Source organism: Neoarius graeffei, chromosome 10 (assembly GCF_027579695.1).
Source record: "Neoarius graeffei isolate fNeoGra1 chromosome 10, fNeoGra1.pri, whole genome shotgun sequence".
NCBI classification, from domain to species: Eukaryota; Metazoa; Chordata; class Actinopteri; order Siluriformes; family Ariidae; genus Neoarius; species Neoarius graeffei.
Window position 1 is genome coordinate 89,511,409 of NC_083578.1, and position 21,238 is coordinate 89,532,646.

Sequence of the window (21,238 nt, forward strand, 5' to 3'; positions counted from 1 at the left end):
GAACTAAATACAAAACCAGTTCGAGGAAAGGTAGAAGATGGTTTGGTCATATACAAAGAATGCAAGAAGACAAAATCGTAAAGAAGGTATGGATCACCAAGATGAGAAGAAGAAGACCAAGAAAGAAATGGGAGGAAGAGGTAAGAGAAAGCTTAACGTCAAGAAGAATGGAATGGAATGAGGCAAAAAAAAAAAAACTGCAGTAGATCAAAGATGGAGAACCTTCTGGCAAACCTCAACACTTATGGATAGAAGAGGATCTTATAAGTAAACAGTAAGTATGCACACCAAACAAAACTGTCGAAACGAGGCCTTGCTGTTTGCACGTATATGAATATTTCTGAAAACCTAGTTTTTACTTCCCCCCACCACAAACTAAACTCGCATATACGCGTCACAGGATGTTGGATTTCAGTATCCGAGTCTCGGACATCGGCTATCATTTGTATCATATTCTCAACAGCCAAATCTTTCAAAATATACCATTACCATAACAATCACGACAACGATTTTGTTCACTACTAACACCAGCTAATGGGCTAAGCTTAACGAGCAGGCGCTCCAGGTGGACAGTTCCAGTAATATTGAATGGGACTGGTTCATGTTATGGAGCTTATTTTGTGACATCATATGAAACCAAGATCTTATGTAACACTAAACATTTTTGCACCATCCCATCAATGGCACTGCCCTGAAGGGTTTCATTTCTTATATTTAAAAACAAACAAACAAACAAACAAACAAAAAAATAGAAACTGACCTGGGAGGAATTTGATGGCCTGCAGTATCTCACGCTCCAGAGTGAAGTCCACCATCAAGTGACTCATACTGTCGCTCGCTTTTGCTTTTAAAGACAGGCGGAAGGCTGGGGCCATGGTAACACTGAGCACGCACACACACACGCACACACACACACACACGAGTTTTAAGAACTCATTCAGCAAACATGTACAATAAAACGATCATGAGGAACAGAAATCCAGATGATCCACAACACTGAGCATGTGAGAAGAATAAAGCCGAATGGGTTTTCCACTTTCCACAATTAAGCTTATTCTGAGAGCCAATAACATCACACATGAGCAGAGCGGCTGTCCAGTACACAGCGACAGAGCTGTCCGATATATCAGTCTGGCGATACGATGATATTTTCACTGATGATGATGTGTGTAAACACGGTTTGACACCTAGTAGTGTTTACTGAGCCCAAATCAGAGTGAAACTGATTCTTATGGTGTATTTGGTGTGTGATTTGGTTTCACGGTGCACATAATTAGCTCACGCAGCCGTAGGCCGATGAGCTATAGCCATCACGTGGCGTCCATCATCCGTCCGTCCACAATTCACAAAACCTGCTCCTCCTCCTCGAGTTTTTAATGGATTTTGATTCTGATTGTTTTGTTTGGAAGCTCTAATCAGTCTGCACAAAAGTTACTCCCTGGTTTTGTGATTTCTCATTACCAAGTTGCTAATTAGACCGATTAACAAACTTTCAGAAAAATCGCGACTCCTCCCTGAATTTTCAGTGGATTTTGATTCGGATTGTTTTGTTTTGAAGACCTAATTGTTCTCATGAGGAACAACTTAGCTAATTATAAACGAGTGGTTTCTCATGGTACGGCCGTGTGAGCTACTGCGTCGCTGACGCTCTGGGTACATAAACCAAAAAAAGAAAAAAAATTAGCATTGTGTGAGGTACACGTAGGAGAGGAAACGTCCTTGTACAGCTTTCTGTCTCTGTCTTTTTGCTCGGTTTAGCAGCTCATGGTTAGAAAAAAAAAACAAAATGAAAATTTCTGATTCAGTTCCTGTAGTCAGTCAACTGGATTCACTTCATCACTAAAGTCTGCACTCGGACGCTCTCGATCCTGAATGTGAGCCTTGCTGGGTTCTCTCCTGACTAAAGAACCATACTGAGCCTGCGGCATCTTTCAGTACAGGCACTGAACCTATGAGCTGCACCAATCGAGTGAGATTTCATGCTGGATTCGAGATTATATCACTTACATGAAGTGTTGATTAAAAACAAAAAAAATTACAGATGATAGAGTGCGCTCTACTCCGCCCATTTCAACACAATCATGTAAAACCATGACACTAAAAACTAAGATGAGAGAAAGTAAATGAAGAGACAGAATGTGGTGACGTAGGGAAAAGAACACAGGCCCTGTGTCTGAAATCGCTCCCTACTCACTATATAGGGCACTATATAGTGAGGACGCCATTTTGTAGTACTGTCCGAAACCTTAGTGAGGATTATTTATACCCTATATAGTGCACTCAAAGTATCCCACAATGCATCACGAAAAGTAGTGTACAACGATGGTCACTAACCAAAGCAATATATCCCATCATGCATTGCAGTCACGCTGAAAGAAATCAAATTAAAAGTCTCAAATTTGATTTAATAAAAGGCAGCGGCAAAGAAGAAAGTATTCAGCCTTGATTTAAAAGAACTGAAAGCTGCAGGTACTTTGTATTGATTAACGTGGGAAATGCGCTCAGTATAATACAGATTTATCACAAAAACACACGCATGTATTTATTATTTTGAAAACCCACCAGCTGACTGATTTGGCACGTTTTAATTGTGCGACAGTAATAACGTAAATACCAGCGTGACGGACTAGTGTCCGAAAGCATTTTTTCATTTTACCAATGAGCTCACTGTATAGTCCTCTATATAATAATTCCCTCTGTAGGGAGTAGTGAACGAGTGAGCGATTTCAGACACAGGGAGGGAGGGAACAAGGCACGATGAGAAACACTTGCTAGTCATGAAGATGATGATGTACTCTGATCTACATTCTAGTGCACAGTTTTACATTTTCCCTTTTTTTATTGACACATTTATTTATTTTCAACTTAAAAGAGAAACAGTCAAGCTGTTAAACAGACTTGGGACCCCATAGTTTATCATTTTCCTTTAATATAAATATGGAGGTGATTATAAAAAAATCCCACGTGCTGATTGGTCGAGAAATTCAGACTATTTCTCGATAATCACCTCAAAATGGCTCCGATCGCTTCATCACTGTAAGTGAGGAAGATTTACAAACAATGAAAGAAAATGCTGTTCCTAAAAGCACTAAAGATGCTCTGAAGTTTGGTCTAAAACTATTCAAAGGGAAGGTGGGATTGGGATTTATTTTATCGATTTCAAAACAAAAGTATTTTGTGAGACTCGGCGTGCATAAGTCACAAATCTGTGCTGCAAATTTATTAAACACATGCTGCTTTTAAAGTCTGAAATAAATGATTTTTTAAAATAAATCACCTGAGTATAATAACAGATTTTGTTTCAATTATTATTCATCATTATTCACTTCACCTTCAGCAAATAACTGTTAAATAACAGCATGTTCTGTAGTGTTTTATTCCCCTTATACCACAACAACACGTTATAAACATAAAATAAAACTATGTTTAATGTTAGTGCTTCACCAGCCTCTATTTTTATCTCTTGAAGTTAATAATAATAATTGCAAAAAAAAAAAGGCAGCTTGTCACGTTAGAAAGAACCGCAGAGCGTAAACTCATTTGTCCTGACGATGTCAGAAATCTTAGCCACATCTTTACCTCTGACACTGGAGACTCCTTCCATTAATGTCAAATAAACGACTCCATCAAATCCCTGTGAATGAGTCGTTACTATAGAAACGATAACATATCGGAAAGAGCTTATATTCATGTTCATATAAACTTGTGATGTGCAGCTGCACAATTGTCAGAGCTACTGTTCTAGAAAATTAATCAACACCTTCTGACCAATCAGAATCCAGAATTCAGCAGCTGTCGTGGTGTGAATTTGAACCATGACTGTTCCTCTTTAAGGGAAAACACTAAACTGTGCAGTGCTCTCAATAAAACTCAGTAAAGACTCAGTGTGTTCCAGGTGTACTGTACCTATCCTTTATGTCTTTAGCCGCCTGAAAGCAGAGGAGAAAGAGAAAAAGAGGATGAGAGAGAAAGACAGAGAATTAAACAATACATCAGTCATTACCAGCACAGAGACAGCAGAGGCGAGCGGCGACGGCAACAAGTGACACTTTGGGACAATAATTATGTCATGTTCAAGCCGTAGCCATGTTACTGCAGCAGAGTGTGACAAAAATGCTTTTCATATTTAGTTTTAAAAAAAAAAAAAATCACAAAGAGATGATGAGTCCTTTATCAGAAAGTGTTTTCCTTTCCTACATTTTCAAACATTAATATAAAATGTGTCACATACTGTCATTACAAATAACATTCCTTATGAAATAGAAGTTAACTTTTCAAGAAATAAAAAGAAACTAATATTTAAATACATTATTTTAGTGGTAGACTCAAGGTCCAGGCACATTCAAGGTCTGGGTACACTGCATTCACTTGTTTGGTTTGTTTTTTTTTCAAAATTAAATTTTATATATATATATAAAATATATAAAATATAAATTTTATATATATATATATATATATATATATATATATATATAATATATATATATATATATATATATATATATATATATATATATATATATATATACACACAAAAAGAAGATATTAAATTGTTTATAGCCTTAAAATAAAATGAATTTCTTAAATCCTACAGACCTGGTATCAGGTCCAATAGAACGCTACTATAATTGTCTTCCCGTAAAAAGGCTTTTTTTTTTTAAATGCTGTTTTAATAAGCTCTATATTTACTAAAACTTTTTGTAGTAACTCTGTACTCTGTGGTATTTCTATGGGTTTTTTTTTGGTCCAGTTGTAGGCAAGGAGTTGCTGAATGAAAAAAAAAGTGGCATCTCTGTGTATGGGACCCTTACTGTCATGGTGTCATTCACTGAAATAGTGTTTAGGGCAACAAATCTTTTGGTCAGAAGGTTCCTTCCATCTACTGTCTAATCTAAAATAAAATTTCTCCCTTGGTTTATCACGGTTTACTCAGGCACAGTAACAGTCACAATGTCACCGACACTGGAAGTATATTTTCTGAGGTCTTACTTATCCATACAGACCAAGATTATGTATATTGACCTGATAACTGTGGAACTATTTTTTGATTAATTTTGGGTATGTCTGTCCAGGCGAGCCACACCTCTCAGCACCCAAGACCTTCAGAGGTTAATAACTATTCCAAAAGCTTTCACAGTTCTTCTTTGATTATTCATCATCATCATTTCAGATTCATTTTGAGGCTAAATTTATTAAACGATCTTGAATGACCTGGAAAAGTACCAGTGATTACTGTACAGATTATAGATTGGCGTCAGCGCCTGGTGAAACGTTAACATGGATCACTATTAAAAATGATTAGAAATGTTCTGCAGTGGGAATTTTTTCCATGTTTGAAATCATGAATATTTGATTGAGACTTTGTACTGGATAATTTTTTAATGAAAATAATTGTATGAACAAAAATTACTTCCTTATGTGCCAAGAAAGAACACAAACAAAAAGTTATTTTCAATTGAATGTAACGCAGACAGACCACTCCGATGTTGCGTTTCTCCTCAGCCGTAATTTTTATTTTCAGTCACACGATCCAACGCATCACTAAATTCACAGACAGAAATCAGCCACATTCCGAGTGAGTGCGTACCTGAGTGAAGCCATCCATCTCAGACGAGCAGAGCGTCTGATTGGCTACTTCCAGCAGCTCCTCGGAACTCTCCAGAGCTTTCGTACAGGCGCTCAGCTGATTCTGAGGAAACAGTGCAGAAACACACACGTTCATCACTGCACAGTATTAACAGCTCATTTATTAAATGCTTAAAGATTAAAAACAACGGTGTAAATTTGTGGGATTTGGCGACCTCTGTGGCAGAAAGAAGTCATTGCGAGCATGCTTATATTTGATGAGTACCTAAGATTGCGTGAGGTTAGAGTTCATGGCTTTATTTTTTGACCACATTTGTTTGAAAGCTAAAGAAAATCACCAATATTAATTTGAAACTGCCCAGAATTTTGTTAATTTTTAATAATGCACCGTTTTCCAATATTGTATTTTTACAGTATTTTAAGATGTGCCTTTGATGCTAATTATTAGACACAGATTTGATTTGAAATGCACTCCAAATCCAACCCCGAGCAAACTTCATTTACAGGAGCATGTACCCGGGAAACCATTGCATTATAACAGATGTCATACAGGATTCATTGTGATTACAAGAAGTTTCTAGAGTAGACAAACTGCACCCTCTGGTGGTGTCCAAAAATTTTCAGACCACTCCAAGATCCAATACTGTACCACTCACGCGTCTGAGAAAAAAACATCCAGAATGTGAGCAGTTTTGTCTCGTTTCTGCAGTCACTGTGCCTTTATTTTGTCTGTATAAAAAGACATAATGGCTACACGATAGCTAGCTTCTGCTAGGTACCCGAATTTTGTGGTTGCCTAGCAACAGTGTCCTCTCAAATTTCGTGCGTTAGACTTCCCATAGTGAAACCATAAAAAGGGACATGCTGCATTTGAACATACCACCAATCCCATGTGATTTAATAACAAATTAGATATGATTACATTAAATGATGACTTCGATAATAAATTCTAAACACACACACACACACACACACACACAGTCAATCCAATAAATAAAATCTGTGAAAAAAAAAAAAGTGTGCTGTTTAAACTAAAAGGTCATAAGCAGGTTTATATAGAGACAGGGTGTAAATCACTGGGGATCAGTTCAATTCAAGTGTGAGAGTGCGAGTGTGTGAAAGAGAGAGAGAGAGAGAGAGAGAGAGAGAGAGAGAGAGAGAAGTAGTCTCTAGGTGTGTCGATTCCTAAGAGTGAATACTAAACACACAATCCTATTCATGATGAATTCATGAGCTACACTATTATCAGAGCTGCTTTGAAAAATCTAACCAGAAGCTCCTCAACTCAGAGACACACACACACACACACGATACATTTTTAATTTATAAGACACAGCACCAGGTATTTATTATTCCAATTAAGTCGGGACGTAAAAGTTCAAGTCACAGCGAAGGAGGAGGAGGAGGAGGAGGTGTGCCCTCTGTCAGTCACAGCGAAGGAGGAGGAGGTGTGCCCTCTGTCAGTCACAGCGAAGGAGGAGGAGGTGTGCCCTCTGTCAGTCACAGCGAAGGAGGAGGAGGTGTGCCCTCTGTCAGTCACAGCGAAGGAGGAGGAGGTGTGCCCTCTGTCAGTCACAGCGAAGGAGGAGGAGGTGTGCCCTCTGTCAGTCACAGCGAAGGAGGAGGAGGTGTGCCCTCTGTCAGTCACAGCGAAGGAGGAGGAGGTGTGCCCTCTGTCAGTCACAGCGAAGGAGGAGGAGGTGTGCCCTCTGTCAGTCACAGCGAAGGAGGAGGAGGTGTGCCCTCTGTCAGTCACAGCGAAGGAGGAGGAGGTGTGCCCTCTGTCAGTCACAGCGAAGGAGGAGGAGGTGTGCCCTCTGTCAGTCACAGCGAAGGAGGAGGAGGTGTGCCCTCTGTCAGTCACAGCGAAGGAGGAGGAGGTGTGCCCTCTGTCAGTCACAGCGAAGGAGGAGGAGGTGTGCCCTCTGTCAGTCACAGCGAAGGAGGAGGAGGTGTGCCCTCTGTCAGTCACAGCGAAGGAGGAGGAGGTGTGCCCTCTGTCAGTCACAGCGAAGGAGGAGGAGGTGTGCCCTCTGTCAGTTGAAGGAGGAGGAGGAGGTGTGCCCCCTGTCAGTTACAGTGAAGGAGGAGGAGGTGTGCCCCCTGTCAGTTACAGTGAAGGAGGAGGTGTGGCCTCTGTCAGTTACAGTGAAGGAGGAGGTGTGGCCTCTGTCAGTTACAGTGAAGGAGGAGGTGTGGCCTCTGTCACTTACAGTGAAGGAGGAGGAGGTGTGGCCTCTGTCACTTACAGTGAAGGAGGAGGAGGTGTGGCCTCTGTCAGTTGAAGGAGGAGGAGGAGGTGTGCCCCCTGTCAGTTACAGTGAAGGAGGAGGTGTGGCCTCTGTCAGTTACAGTGAAGGAGGAGGTGTGGCCTCTGTCACTTACAGTGAAGGAGGAGGAGGTGTGGCCTCTGTCACTTACAGTGAAGGAGGAGGAGGTGTGGCCTCTGTCAGTTGAAGGAGGAGGAGGAGGTGTGCCCCCTGTCAGTTACAGTGAAGGAGGAGGAGGTGTGCCCCCTGTCAGTTACAGTGAAGGAGGAGGAGGTGTGCCCCCTGTCAGTTACAGTGAAGGAGGAGGTGTGGCCTCTGTCAGTTACAGTGAAGGAGGAGGTGTGGCCTCTGTCAGTTACAGTGAAGGAGGAGGAGGTGTGGCCTCTGTCACTTACAGTGAAGGAGGAGGAGGTGTGGCCTCTGTCACTTACAGTGAAGGAGGAGGAGGTGTGGCCTCTGTCAGTTACAGTGAAGGAGGAGGAGGTGTGGCCTCTGTCAGTTACAGTGAAGGAGGAGGAGGTGTGGCCTCTGTCAGTTACAGTGAAGGAGGAGGAGGTGTGGCCTCTGTCAGTTACAGTGAAGGAGGAGGAGGTGTGGCCTCTGTCAGTTACAGTGAAGGAGGAGGAGGTGTGGCCTCTGTCAGTTACAGTGAAGGAGGAGGAGGTGTGGCCTCTGTCAGTTACAGTGAAGGAGGAGGAGGTGTGGCCTCTGTCAGTTACAGTGAAGGAGGAGGAGGTGTGGCCTCTGTCAGTTACAGTGAAGGAGGAGGAGGTGTGGCCTCTGTCAGTTACAGTGAAGGAGGAGGAGGTGTGGCCTCTGTCAGTTACAGTGAAGGAGGAGGAGGTGTGGCCTCTGTCAGTTACAGTGAAGGAGGAGGAGGTGTGGCCTCTGTCAGTTACAGTGAAGGAGGAGGAGGTGTGGCCTCTGTCAGTTACAGTGAAGGAGGAGGAGGTGTGGCCTCTGTCAGTTACAGTGAAGGAGGAGGAGGTGTGGCCTCTGTCAGTTACAGTGAAGGAGGAGGAGGTGTGGCCTCTGTCAGTTACAGTGAAGGAGGAGGAGGTGTGGCCTCTGCCAGTCACAGTGAAGGAGGAGGAGGTGTGGCCTCTGCCAGTCACAGTGAAGGAGGAGGAGGTGTGGCCTCTGCCAGTCACAGTGAAGGAGGAGGAGGTGTGGCCTCTGCCAGTCACAGTGAAGGAGGAGGAGGTGTGGCCTCTGCCAGTCACAGTGAAGGAGGAGGAGGTGTGGCCTCTGCCAGTCACAGTGAAGGAGGAGGAGGTGTGGCCTCTGCCAGTCACAGTGAAGGAGGAGGAGGTGTGGCCTCTGCCAGTCACAGTGAAGGAGGAGGAGGTGTGGCCTCTGCCAGTCACAGTGAAGGAGGAGGAGGTGTGGCCTCTGCCAGTCACAGTGAAGGAGGAGGAGGTGTGGCCTCTGCCAGTCACAGTGAAGGAGGAGGAGGTGTGGCCTCTGCCAGTCATAGTGAAGGAGGAGGAGGTGTGGCCTCTGCCAGTCATAGTGAAGGAGGAGGAGGTGTGCCCTCTGTCAGTCACAGCGAAGGAGGAGGAGGAGGTGTGCCCTCTGTCAGTTGAAGGAGGAGGAGGAGGTGTGCCCCCTGTCAGTTACAGTGAAGGAGGAGGAGGTGTGCCCCCTGTCAGTTACAGTGAAGGAGGAGGTGTGGCCTCTGTCAGTTACAGTGAAAGAGGAGGTGTGGCCTCTGTCAGTTACAGTGAAGGAGGAGGTGTGGCCTCTGTCAGTTACAGTGAAGGAGGAGGTGTGGCCTCTGTCAGTTACAGTGAAGGAGGAGGAGGTGTGGCCTCTGTCAGTTACAGTGAAGGAGGAGGAGGTGTGGCCTCTGTCAGTTACAGTGAAGGAGGAGGAGGTGTGGCCTCTGTCAGTTACAGTGAAGGAGGAGGAGGTGTGGCCTCTGCCAGTCACAGTGAAGGAGGAGGAGGTGTGGCCTCTGCCAGTTACAGTGAAGGAGGAGGAGGTGTGGCCTCTGTCAGTTACAGTGAAGGAGGAGGAGGTGTGGCCTCTGTCAGTTACAGTGAAGGAGGAGGAGGTGTGGCCTCTGCCAGTCACAGTGAAGGAGGAGGAGGTGTGCCCCCTGTCAGTTACAGTGAAGGAGGAGGTGTGGCCTCTGTCAGTTACAGTGAAGGAGGAGGAGGTGTGGCCTCTGTCAGTTACAGTGAAGGAGGAGGAGGTGTGGCCTCTGCCAGTCATAGTGAAGGAGGAGGAGGTGTGCCCTCTGTCAGTCACAGCGAAGGAGGAGGAGGTGTGCCCTCTGTCAGTTGAAGGAGGAGGAGGAGGTGTGCCCCCTGTCAGTTACAGTGAAGGAGGAGGAGGTGTGCCCCCTGTCAGTTACAGTGAAGGAGGAGGTGTGGCCTCTGTCAGTTACAGTGAAGGAGGAGGAGGTGTGGCCTCTGTCAGTTACAGTGAAGGAGGAGGAGGTGTGGCCTCTGTCAGTTACAGTGAAGGAGGAGGAGGTGTGGCCTCTGTCAGTTACAGTGAAGGAGGAGGAGGTGTGGCCTCTGCCAGTCACAGTGAAGGAGGAGGAGGTGTGCCCCCTGTCAGTTACAGTGAAGGAGGAGGTGTGGCCTCTGTCAGTTACAGTGAAGGAGGAGGAGGTGTGGCCTCTGTCAGTTACAGTGAAGGAGGAGGAGGTGTGGCCTCTGCCAGTCATAGTGAAGGAGGAGGAGGTGTGCCCTCTGTCAGTCACAGCGAAGGAGGAGGAGGTGTGCCCTCTGTCAGTTGAAGGAGGAGGAGGAGGTGTGCCCCCTGTCAGTTACAGTGAAGGAGGAGGAGGTGTGCCCCCTGTCAGTTACAGTGAAGGAGGAGGTGTGGCCTCTGTCAGTTACAGTGAAGGAGGAGGAGGTGTGGCCTCTGTCAGTTACAGTGAAGGAGGAGGAGGTGTGGCCTCTGTCAGTTACAGTGAAGGAGGAGGAGGTGTGGCCTCTGTCAGTTACAGTGAAGGAGGAGGAGGTGTGGCCTCTGTCAGTTACAGTGAAGGAGGAGGAGGTGTGGCCTCTGTCAGTTACAGTGAAGGAGGAGGAGGTGTGGCCTCTGTCAGTTACAGTGAAGGAGGAGGAGGTGTGGCCTCTGTCAGTTACAGTGAAGGAGGAGGAGGTGTGGCCTCTGTCAGTTACAGTGAAGGAGGAGGAGGTGTGGCCTCTGTCAGTTACAGTGAAGGAGGAGGAGGTGTGGCCTCTGTCAGTTACAGTGAAGGAGGAGGAGGTGTGGCCTCTGTCAGTTACAGTGAAGGAGGAGGAGGTGTGGCCTCTGTCAGTTACAGTGAAGGAGGAGGAGGTGTGGCCTCTGTCAGTCACAGTGAAGGAGGAGGAGGTGTGGCCTCTGTCAGTCACAGTGAAGGAGGAGGAGGTGTGGCCTCTGTCAGTCACAGTGAAGGAGGAGGAGGTGTGGCCTCTGTCAGTCACAGTGAAGGAGGAGGAGGTGTGGCCTCTGCCAGTCACAGTGAAGGAGGAGGAGGTGTGGCCTCTGCCAGTCACAGTGAAGGAGGAGGAGGTGTGGCCTCTGCCAGTCACAGTGAAGGAGGAGGAGGTGTGGCCTCTGCCAGTCACAGTGAAGGAGGAGGAGGTGTGGCCTCTGCCAGTCACAGTGAAGGAGGAGGAGGTGTGGCCTCTGCCAGTCACAGTGAAGGAGGAGGAGGTGTGGCCTCTGCCAGTCATAGTGAAGGAGGAGGAGGTGTGGCCTCTGCCAGTCATAGTGAAGGAGGAGGAGGTGTGGCCTCTGCCAGTCATAGTGAAGGAGGAGGAGGTGTGGCCTCTGCCAGTCATAGTGAAGGAGGAGGAGGTGTGGCCTCTGCCAGTCATAGTGAAGGAGGAGGAGGTGTGGCCTCTGCCAGTCATAGTGAAGGAGGAGGAGGTGTGGCCTCTGCCAGTCATAGTGAAGGAGGAGGAGGTGTGGCCTCTGCCAGTCATAGTGAAGGAGGAGGAGGTGTGGCCTCTGCCAGTCATAGTGAAGGAGGAGGAGGTGTGGCCTCTGCCAGTCATAGTGAAGGAGGAGGAGGTGTGGCCTCTGCCAGTCATAGTGAAGGAGGAGGAGGTGTGGCCTCTGCCAGTCATAGTGAAGGAGGAGGAGGTGTGGCCTCTGCCAGTCATAGTGAAGGAGGAGGAGGTGTGGCCTCTGCCAGTCAAATGATGTAGGCATGTCCTAAGTGTGCATCAGTCTCAGTAAAGTGGCTGTGGCCTTTATATCCGTCAGTCACAATGAAAGAGGCGTGGCTTTTATACCCGTCAATCATCTCTAACTGTAACCGAATCCACACTGCTCAAGAATGTGAACACACACAGTCTCACAGCGGCCTGCGCTTCATACTGAACTTTACAAAACATCAGGCTCGAATACGTAAACTGAGGAAATGCAATACCAGTAAAAAGGGGCGGGGCCTGTAGGGTCAGGGTCTTTTTGCATATTCATAAAATCCGGAATTATTGATCAGTGCAAACATGCAGAGACTTCTGTGCCTTTTTCTGTTGGCTCATGATTTTTTTGTGGGGTCTTCATGCAGGAGGGAATTTGTTTAGTTATTTAACAAAGGGAGAAATATTGAAAACATGTTTTGGTTGAATTTTTAAGCTTCATGAATGTTAAAGAGATCAGCCTTCACCTGCAGCTCGTACGTGCGAGTGGCTCGCTCCTGTTTGATTCGCGTCATCATTCCATCCTTCAGCTCGTCCAGAACAGCATGCAGAGAGCTGAACTCCGACTCCAGATCCTCCTGAACACGGGTGGAGTTTGCCTACACACAGCGAGAAGAGCGTTGGCTCGAGTCAGGCATTTATCAAGCTGATATTTAACAATTAACTACCGAGTTCTCAAAGTTCAGTGGTCAGAGTGCTGCACTCGACTCTTCTCTGCACCTCGTTCATCACAGCAGTGAGGCATCACACTGTACAAGGGGACGTAAATAAAGAATAAACACTCCGTCATGCTGTTATGGTAAAAGTAACTCATTATTTTTCTATCTGGAAGTTGATTATTTTCCAAAAACAGCATGCACTGAACAGAAATTTTATTTAATGTCCAAAGATAAATTAACAGGGAAGATTACTGAACTTTTACAGTTTAATAAAGAATTTAACATCAGATCAACTGCCTCAAATACCTTTGTAATTATTGGAATAAAAAATTATAATCAGATATCACATTTATCCATGATATCTCAGAAAAGTGTACTGTGATATAATTTGGATACTCTGATTAAATTATTGGGCGGCACAGTGGTGTAGTGGTTAGCACTGTCACCTCACAGCAAGAAGGTTCTGGGTTCGAGCCCCGTGGCCGGCGAGGGCCTTTCTGTGTGGAGTTTGCATGTTCTCCCCGTGTCCGCGTGGGTTTCCTCCGGGTGCTCCGGTTTCCCCCACAGTCCAAAGACATGCAGGTTAGGTTAACTGGTGACTCTAAATTGAGCGTAGGTGTGAATGTGAGTGTGAATGGTTGTCTGTGTCTATGTGTCAGCCCTGTGATGACCTGGCGACTTGTCCAGGGTGAACCCCGCCTTTCACCCGTAGTCAGCTGGGATAGGCTCCAGCTCGCCTGCGACCCTGTAGAACAGGATAAAGCGGCTAGAGATAATGAGATGAGATGAGAACAGCAAGCACTTTGGGTAAATGAGCCTTGGTGCAGGTTTATAGCCAACGTAAAACAAGTTGTGATTAGGACTCACTGCGTGATTTCAGTATAAAGGCAAATTCGTGGCGCTTTAATCACGGTCCTTAAATGAGCTTTAAAAGTATATTAGATTATCCTCAAACTGAAAATATACAAAAAAAGATTTCCAGTGACATGACTTTGTCCACATTGTTGTCTTTTTCCCCCTCTTTAGTTCATCGTACCTCCAGGTTCTGCAGATTTTGCTTCAGGCAGCAGATGAAGTTCTGGATCTCCTCATTTTTCAGCGCCAATGTGTTGACGATCTTTTGGAGAGACTCCTGAAACACACACGCATAAAATAAAACCTAGACACGGTGACTGTGGGAAATGTGACCTGTTTGGTTTTCAGATTTTCAAGAAGAAACTGTAAGAGATCTGAACTGAAGGTTACGGAGATTTACAAAGTCAAATGCAATCAGGAAAAGAACGAAAGTTGCATCGAGAGTCACAGCTTGTTATGATGCTGGGGGGGGGTGGGGGGGTTTGATGGTGCAACTACACAACTGTTATAGCTGACGCTTTGCGCATGCAGTTTCAAAATAAGCTACAAAAGCTATAAACACATGCACACAAGAAAACACTCACAAACATACAAATACTGATACACAACACAACTCATGACTGTTGTGTTTTTAATCATGCCGTGTCTCTTCCAAAACAGCAAGCACAGGAAACAAAAAAGCTGCGTTTGCTGTTTTCAGCTCAGCAAATTCTGACAGAACGGATCTGATATCTGTCTTTGTGTGTCATTTGTATTTGGGTTGGACACTTTGTTTAGTCCATCCATCCATCCATTCATCCAATGCATCTTGTCGATCACTGCTAATGGTGTGTCATGGATGCGTGTGAAAAATATCAGCACAAATGCAGATCAAATCTCGGGGCGTGTCTCTGTGTGATCACCTGATGAGACGACTAACACTGATTGGCCGCACGAATCTACAGTCTGGGTGAGAAAGAAATCAGCCCCAGCCGCGCATCTCACTGCTTCATACAATTCTGCATGGGGTTTTTTTCCTGTATTTTTTCCCCTTGAAAAAGTGTACGAGAGCTTATTTACACCCACCGTCCCTGCGCACCAACATGACTAAGAATTAAATTAACCAGCATTGTACCCAGTGGTTCAGCTTTAGAGGTGATCTGATTAGGAAAACTATTACTTCCACTTCCAATGCAAAACAATCATGCACCAAATTAGTGATTAAAATGTAAAGCCTTAGAAAACAACAACAACAACTTTTTTTAAAGAAGGAAAGGAAACCCTTAGAATTGAGCACAACAAACGTTTTGGACACTTGAACTGGTTTAAAATGTTTCTACCATGGCTTTGTGAAACAAAAATAAGGTGAAAGCAACTGGACTAAAGAAAAATGTTCACCAAAGACATTAAATAAAAACCCAGCTGGATTTAGGAGCCGATTATGGGTGTGGCCTTAATCAGCGCTCTTTATGTGATAATCCAAAAGAAAGAATGTCTTGTGAGGCAGAAAAGCAGTAATCAGACCTTGAACAGATCGGATGTGTGTTGCTGTATTACTGAGAATGTTTTGAATTCTTTGAAATGACAAAGTAATTTTGGAAGACTTATCACAAGCATCTCATCTCATCATCTGTAGCCGCTTTATCCTGTTCTACAGGGTCGCAGGCAAGCTGGAGCCTATCCCAGCTGACTACGGGCGAAAGGCGGGGTTCACCCTGGACAAGTCGCCAGGTCATCACAGGGCTGACACATAGACACAGACAACCATTCACACTCACATTCACACCTACGCTCAATTTAGAGTCACCAGTTAACCTAACCTGCATGTCTTTGGACTGTGGGGGAAACCGGAGCACCCGGAGGAAACCCACGCGGACACGGGGAGAACATGCAAACTCCTAGCGGCCGGCGAGGGTCTTTCTGTGTGGAGTTTGCATGTTCTCCCCGTGTCTGCTTGGGTTTCCTCCGGGTGCTCTGGGTGTGTGTGTGTTCACTGCTTCAGATGGGTTAAATGCAGAGGATGAATTTCACTGTGCTTGAAGTGTGCATGTGACAAATAAAGGTTTCTTCTTCCATTTTTGTGGTGAAAATTACTTTGAAACTTCTAAATCCCCACCCATACACACACACACACACACACACTACCAGACTTGACCTCTAAAGTCCAAATCAAGATAATTCTCCTAATGACTGTCAGATCAAATTAACTTAAAAATGTCTAGGATCTGCCTGTTGAAAATGTTTGCTTATAATTTAATCAGCATTTTGCTTATTAGAGCTCAGCGTTAGAGGTTTGGAGAAACAGATGTGATGTCGGATGTGATTCGTGTTCAAAAAATTACCAATTTAGTGACCAATTAAAAAAAAAAAAGTGCTTCCAAATCAGTGTCTGATCTGAAAGGAGGCACTTTTCAGGAAACATACTGCTTTGGAGGGAATAAAAAGATTATTACTGATCTAAAAATGCTTTGTATGCATGCAGAAGAATGAAGAAAAAGAAGAAACCTTTATTCGTCACATGCACACTTCAAGCACAGTGAAATTCATCCTCTGCATTTAACCCATGTGAAGCAGTGAACACGCACAAACCCAGAGCAGTGGGCAGCCACACCAGAGCGCCCGGGGAGCAGTCAGGGGTTCGGTACCTCGCTCAAGGGCACCTCAGCCCAAGGCCGCCCCACATCAACCTAACTGCATGTCTTTGGACTGTGGGGGAAACCAGAGCACCCGGAGGAAACCCACGCAGACACGGGGAGAACATGCAAACTCCACAGACAAAGGCCCTCGCCGGCCGCTGGGCTCGAACCCGGAACCTTCTTGCTGTGAGGCGACCATGCTAACCACTACACCACCGTGCTACCAATGCGTATAAGATTCTTTCGAGCTTTCTGTGCAGGAGTGCTGCTCCTCCACGCCCTGATCATCCTGAGATTATACACAGGACTGAATGTCTTCAGCATCACATCCAGGCTGTAATAAGCAATGCAGGAACACGATGATGATGATGCACATTATATAAAAGAAGTAAACACTGGGCTTTATATAAATACAGCAGGTCTGTGCATGAGCCAGTGGGACTTTATATAAACCCCTCCCCTGACATGCACCTGCTGCTGGTGGGGAACTTAAAAAAAAAAAAAAAGAATGTTTTAATTTATATATAATCAGTATTTGCAGATGATTTTCCCCTGATAAAGACTTCACTTTGTGTCCTTGTGTCCTGTCCTGTCCTGTCCCGATGGGCGGCTGCAGTGATGTAATAAAGCTGGACAGCCTCATGCACCAACTCCGCATGCTTTCTTTGTTTATCTTCAAAACATCATGAAGGTTTTTAATCTCTTCTCTCTCACCTTTTGCTCATCCATGTCGCAGCACCGTGACTCCGGCCTCCGATGCTTTAATATGATTTATTTATTTTAATCCCAGATCCTGCAGAGCTGCTCCAGTGATGATGATGATGCTGGTGGTTCCAGAGCAGAGCTCAGCTCAGAGGTGCGGGATGCATTACGTCATCGCCGGTACCGGAAGTACATTTTCAATTTGGATTAAAAATAAAAGAGCCAAGGCTATAATCGAATTTTATTTATAACCTGAAATATTTTTATTCGATTTAATTGTTATAAATACGTATAAAAATGAAAGTGAATGTTAAAAAACGTTTTGTAGTCGCTTAGTAACGCTAGGCGTCTCTGAGCCAATCATACACAAGCGTCTCATCCGGGCATTTCCGCCTGCACACCCCCCCCCCCCCCCCCCCGCGCAGCTAACAAACTAGCCTTATGTATTTTTTTTAATAAACTAAGTAAACTTTTAATATTTATTTAGCTAGATACGTATCCAGCTAAACAATCTTGTCTAGCCAAAATAAGTCCAAACTTCGTAATACAAATAACATCACCAAAGAGTCCACAACTGGCTACTATATTCGAGTTAGCTTGTTAGCGTTAGCGACACAGCTGAAACGAGTAACTATTTATGGGAAGTGTAGTTTTTAAAACCGTATCCGGACTACAATCAACGAAGATTGTTCAGAACCAGATTCCAGAAAAGGAATCTTAACGTACAGCGGGGCAAAAAAGTATTTAGTCAGCCACCAATTGTGCAAGTTCTCCCACTTAAAAAGATGAGAGAGGCCTGTAATTTTCATCATAGGTACACTTCAACTAGGAGAGACAGAATGGGGGGAAAGAATCCAGGAAATCACATTGTAGGATTTTTAATGAATTAATTGGTAAATTCCTCGGTAAAATAAGTATTTGGTCACCTACAAACAAGCAAGATTTCTGGCTCTCACAGACCTGTAACTTCTTCTTTAAGAGGCTCCTCTGTCCTCCACTCGTTACCTGTATTAATGGCGCCTGTTTGAACTCATCAGTATAAAATTTTAAGACACCTTCCACAACCTCAAACAGTCACACTCCAAACTCCACTATGGCCAAGACCAAAGAGCTGTCAAAGGACACCAGAAACAAAATTGTAGACCTGCATCAGGCTGGGAAGACTGAATCTGCAATAGGTAAGCAGCTTGGTGTGAAGAAATCAACTGTGGGAGCAATTATTAGAAAATGGAAGACATACAAGACCACTGATAATCTCCCTCGATCTGGGGCTCCACGCAAGATCTCACCCCGTGGGGTCAAAATGATCACAAGAACGGTGAGCAAAAATCCCAGAACCACACGGGGGGACCTAGTGAATGACCTGCAGAGAGCTGGGACCAAAGTAACAAAGGCTACCATCAGTAACACGCTACGCCGCCAGGGACTCAAATCCTGCAGTGCCAGACGTGTCCCCCTGCTTAAGCCAGTACATGTCCAGGCCCGTCTGAAGTTTGCTAGAGAGCATTTGGATGATCCAGAAGAGGATTGGGAGAATGTCATATGGTCAGATGAAACCAAAATAGAACTTTTTGGTAAAAACTCAACTTGTCGTGTTTGGAGGAGAAAGAATGCTGAGTTGCATCCAAAGAACACCATACCTACTGTGAAGCATGGGGGTGGAAACATCATGCTTTGGGGCTGTTTTTCTGCAAAGGGACCAGGACGACTGATCCGTGTAAAGGAAAGAATGAATGGGGCCATGTATCGTGAGATTTTGAGTGAAAGCCTCCTTCCATCAGCAAGGGCATTGAAGATGAAACGTGGCTGGGTCTTTCAGCATGACAATGATCCCAAACACACCGCCCGGGCAACGAAGGAGTGGCTTCGTAAGAAGCGTTTCAAGGTCCTGGAGTGGCCTAGCCAGTCTCCAGATCTCAACCCCATAGAAAATCTTTGGAGGGAGTTGAAAGTCCGTGTTGCCCAGCGACAGCCCCAAAACATCACTGCTCTAGAGGAGATCTGCATGGAGGAATGGGCCAAAATACCAGCAACAGTGTGTGAAAACCTTGTGAAGACTTACACAAAACATTTGACTTCTGTCATTGCCAACAAAAGGTATATAACAAAGTATTGAGATGAACTTTTGTTATGACCAAATACTTATTTTCCACCATAATTTGCAAATAAATTCTTTAAAAATCAGACAATGTGATTTTCTGGATTTTTTTTTTCTCATTTTGTCTCTCATAGTTGAAGTGTACCTATGATGAAAATTACAGGCCTCTCATCTTTTTAAGTGGGAGAACTTGCACAATTGGTGATTGACTAAATACTTTTTTGCCCCACTGTAAATAAATTAAACACCACAAATTACTCAAATACGTTTTAAACTATATTGTAGAAAAACACACACATAAATCTAATGAATGGTGCAAACACTGTACAGTATATTAAAATAAGAAGAAGAATCATTTATGCGCACTGTGTCCTGGGTCTGCACGCTTTTCATGCTTTGACTCGAACCCAGGCATCACGTTTTAATGTTTTTATTCCTCACTTTTCCAAAATAGTTATAAACATGAATCCAAAGATGGTTCAAACATTATTTTGTTTAATAATAAATATACATATATATTTTTTGACCACCACACAAGATGAGAGTTCACTCTCTCATATAAACATACTCTGAAACATATCACATCTGTCAAACATAAATAATAAATAGTTCACAGTGTAATGTAAAATATAAATTCTGGTTAAATTATCAGTCAATATAGATGTTACAGGGCTTTATGTGTAAAACTGAGTGATGGAAACTAACACAAGTACAATTGAAAATGGGCGGGGCTTAGAAATATTACATTACAGAAATTTAGCAGACGCTCTGAGCCAGAGTGACATACAACAAGTGCAAAAGTCAGGTACAAGAAGTGTTGAACTTCTGGACAAGAAAGTTCTAGTCCCAACTGAACAAGTGACAGAATAACACCGAGTGTAATATTCTGTTGACGTAACAACAATCAGCAAACAGCCAAGGAAACAATTCAACCATACAAAGTACAACTAGAGTAAAATAAAACTCCAACGGCTAACCCCAGGCTAGACAGTACACAGCCTGGGTTGGTCTAGACCGCTATGTGATTACACAGTGGGCAGGGAAGAAGGGGAGAGATGCAGTCTGAAGAGGTGAGTCTTCAGTCTGCGCTTGAAGGTGTTCAGGGAGTTGGCAGTTCTGACCTCAATGGGAAGGTCATTCCACCAATGGGGAACCAGGACAGACAGCAGTCTTGAGCAGGCTGGGCAGGAGCTGAAAAGAGGATGGGCCAGGCGACCAGTAGTAGCGGAGCGTTGGGATCTGGCTGGCGTGTAGGGGCAGATCAGTCTCTGGAGATATGCTGGCCCTAACCCCTTGACAGCCTGGGAAGCTAGCACCAACATTGTAAATTTGATGCGAGCTGCAACAGGCAGCCAGTGAAGGGCGGCATGCAGAGGGGTAACGTGGGAGGAACAAGGGAGGTTATAGACCAGGCAGGCTGCAGGGGTCTAATGGCAGATGCTGGAAGGCCAGTGAGGAGAGAGTTGCAGTAGTCCAAGCGGGAGAGGATCAGCACTTGGACCAGGAGCTGAGTAGAGTAGGTGATGAGGAAGGGGCAGATCCTTCAGATGTTCATCTCACCTCATTATCTCTAGCCGCTTTATCCTGTTCTACAGGGTCGCAGGCAAGCTGGAGCCTATCCCAGCTGACTACGGGCGAAAGGCGGGGTACACCCTGGACAAGTCGCCAGGTCATCACAGGGCTGACACATAGACACAGACAACCATTCACACTCACATTCACACCTACGCTCAATTTAGAGTCACCAGTTAACCTAACCTGCATGTCTTTGGACTGTGGGGGAAACCGGAGCACCCGGAGGAAACCCACGTGGACACGGGGAGAACATGCAAACTCCGCAGAGAAAGGCCCTCGCCGGCCACGGGGCTCGAACCCGGACCTTCTTGCTGTGAGGCGACAGCGCTAACCACTAAGCCCCCTTCAGATGTTGTAAAGAAGAAATCTACATGTCTGGGTCACTGCAGCGATGTTTGCTGAAGAGGAGAGTCTGTCATTGAACGCCACTCCTAGGGTCTTCACCATGGTGATTAGGAAATTGGAAGGAACTTAGTAATGGTGAATACAAAGTTGAGAGGAGCTCAAAAGCAGTAAGCAAGGTGACTGAAAATTAGCTTTTATTGGTAGCTGTTGTAGCCCTGTGATGACCTGGCGACTTGTCCAGGGTGTACCCCGCCTTTCGCCCGTAGTCAGCTGGGATAGGCTCCAGCTTGCCTGCGACCCTGTAGAACAGGATAAAGCGGCTACAGATAATGAGATGAGATGAGATGGCAGCTGTTGTGATTATGGAACTGGGAGGAGT

General features: G+C 45.0%; 1 protein-coding gene across 2 annotated transcripts in view; it reads right to left on the reverse strand.

The window, feature by feature from the left end:
- The window catches only part of fsd1 (fibronectin type III and SPRY domain containing 1), a 28,175-nt gene extending 11,271 nt beyond the window's left edge, over nt 1-16,904 (reverse strand). For both annotated transcript variants that reach the window (XR_009655474.1, XM_060930939.1), the window contains exons 1-6: nt 16,854-16,904; nt 13,706-13,801; nt 12,478-12,609; nt 5,588-5,689; nt 3,907-3,929; nt 761-882 (exon numbers count right to left, since the gene is read on the reverse strand). Coding sequence is in view for 1 of the 2 variants with exons in the window: in XM_060930939.1 (XP_060786922.1) it covers nt 761-882; nt 3,907-3,929; nt 5,588-5,689; nt 12,478-12,609; nt 13,706-13,801; nt 16,854-16,868 (490 nt within the window). In the remaining variant the exon portion in view is untranslated. The remainder of the gene's footprint in view (nt 1-760; nt 883-3,906; nt 3,930-5,587; nt 5,690-12,477; nt 12,610-13,705; nt 13,802-16,853) is intronic.
- Between the last annotated feature and the right edge of the window lie 4,334 nt (nt 16,905-21,238).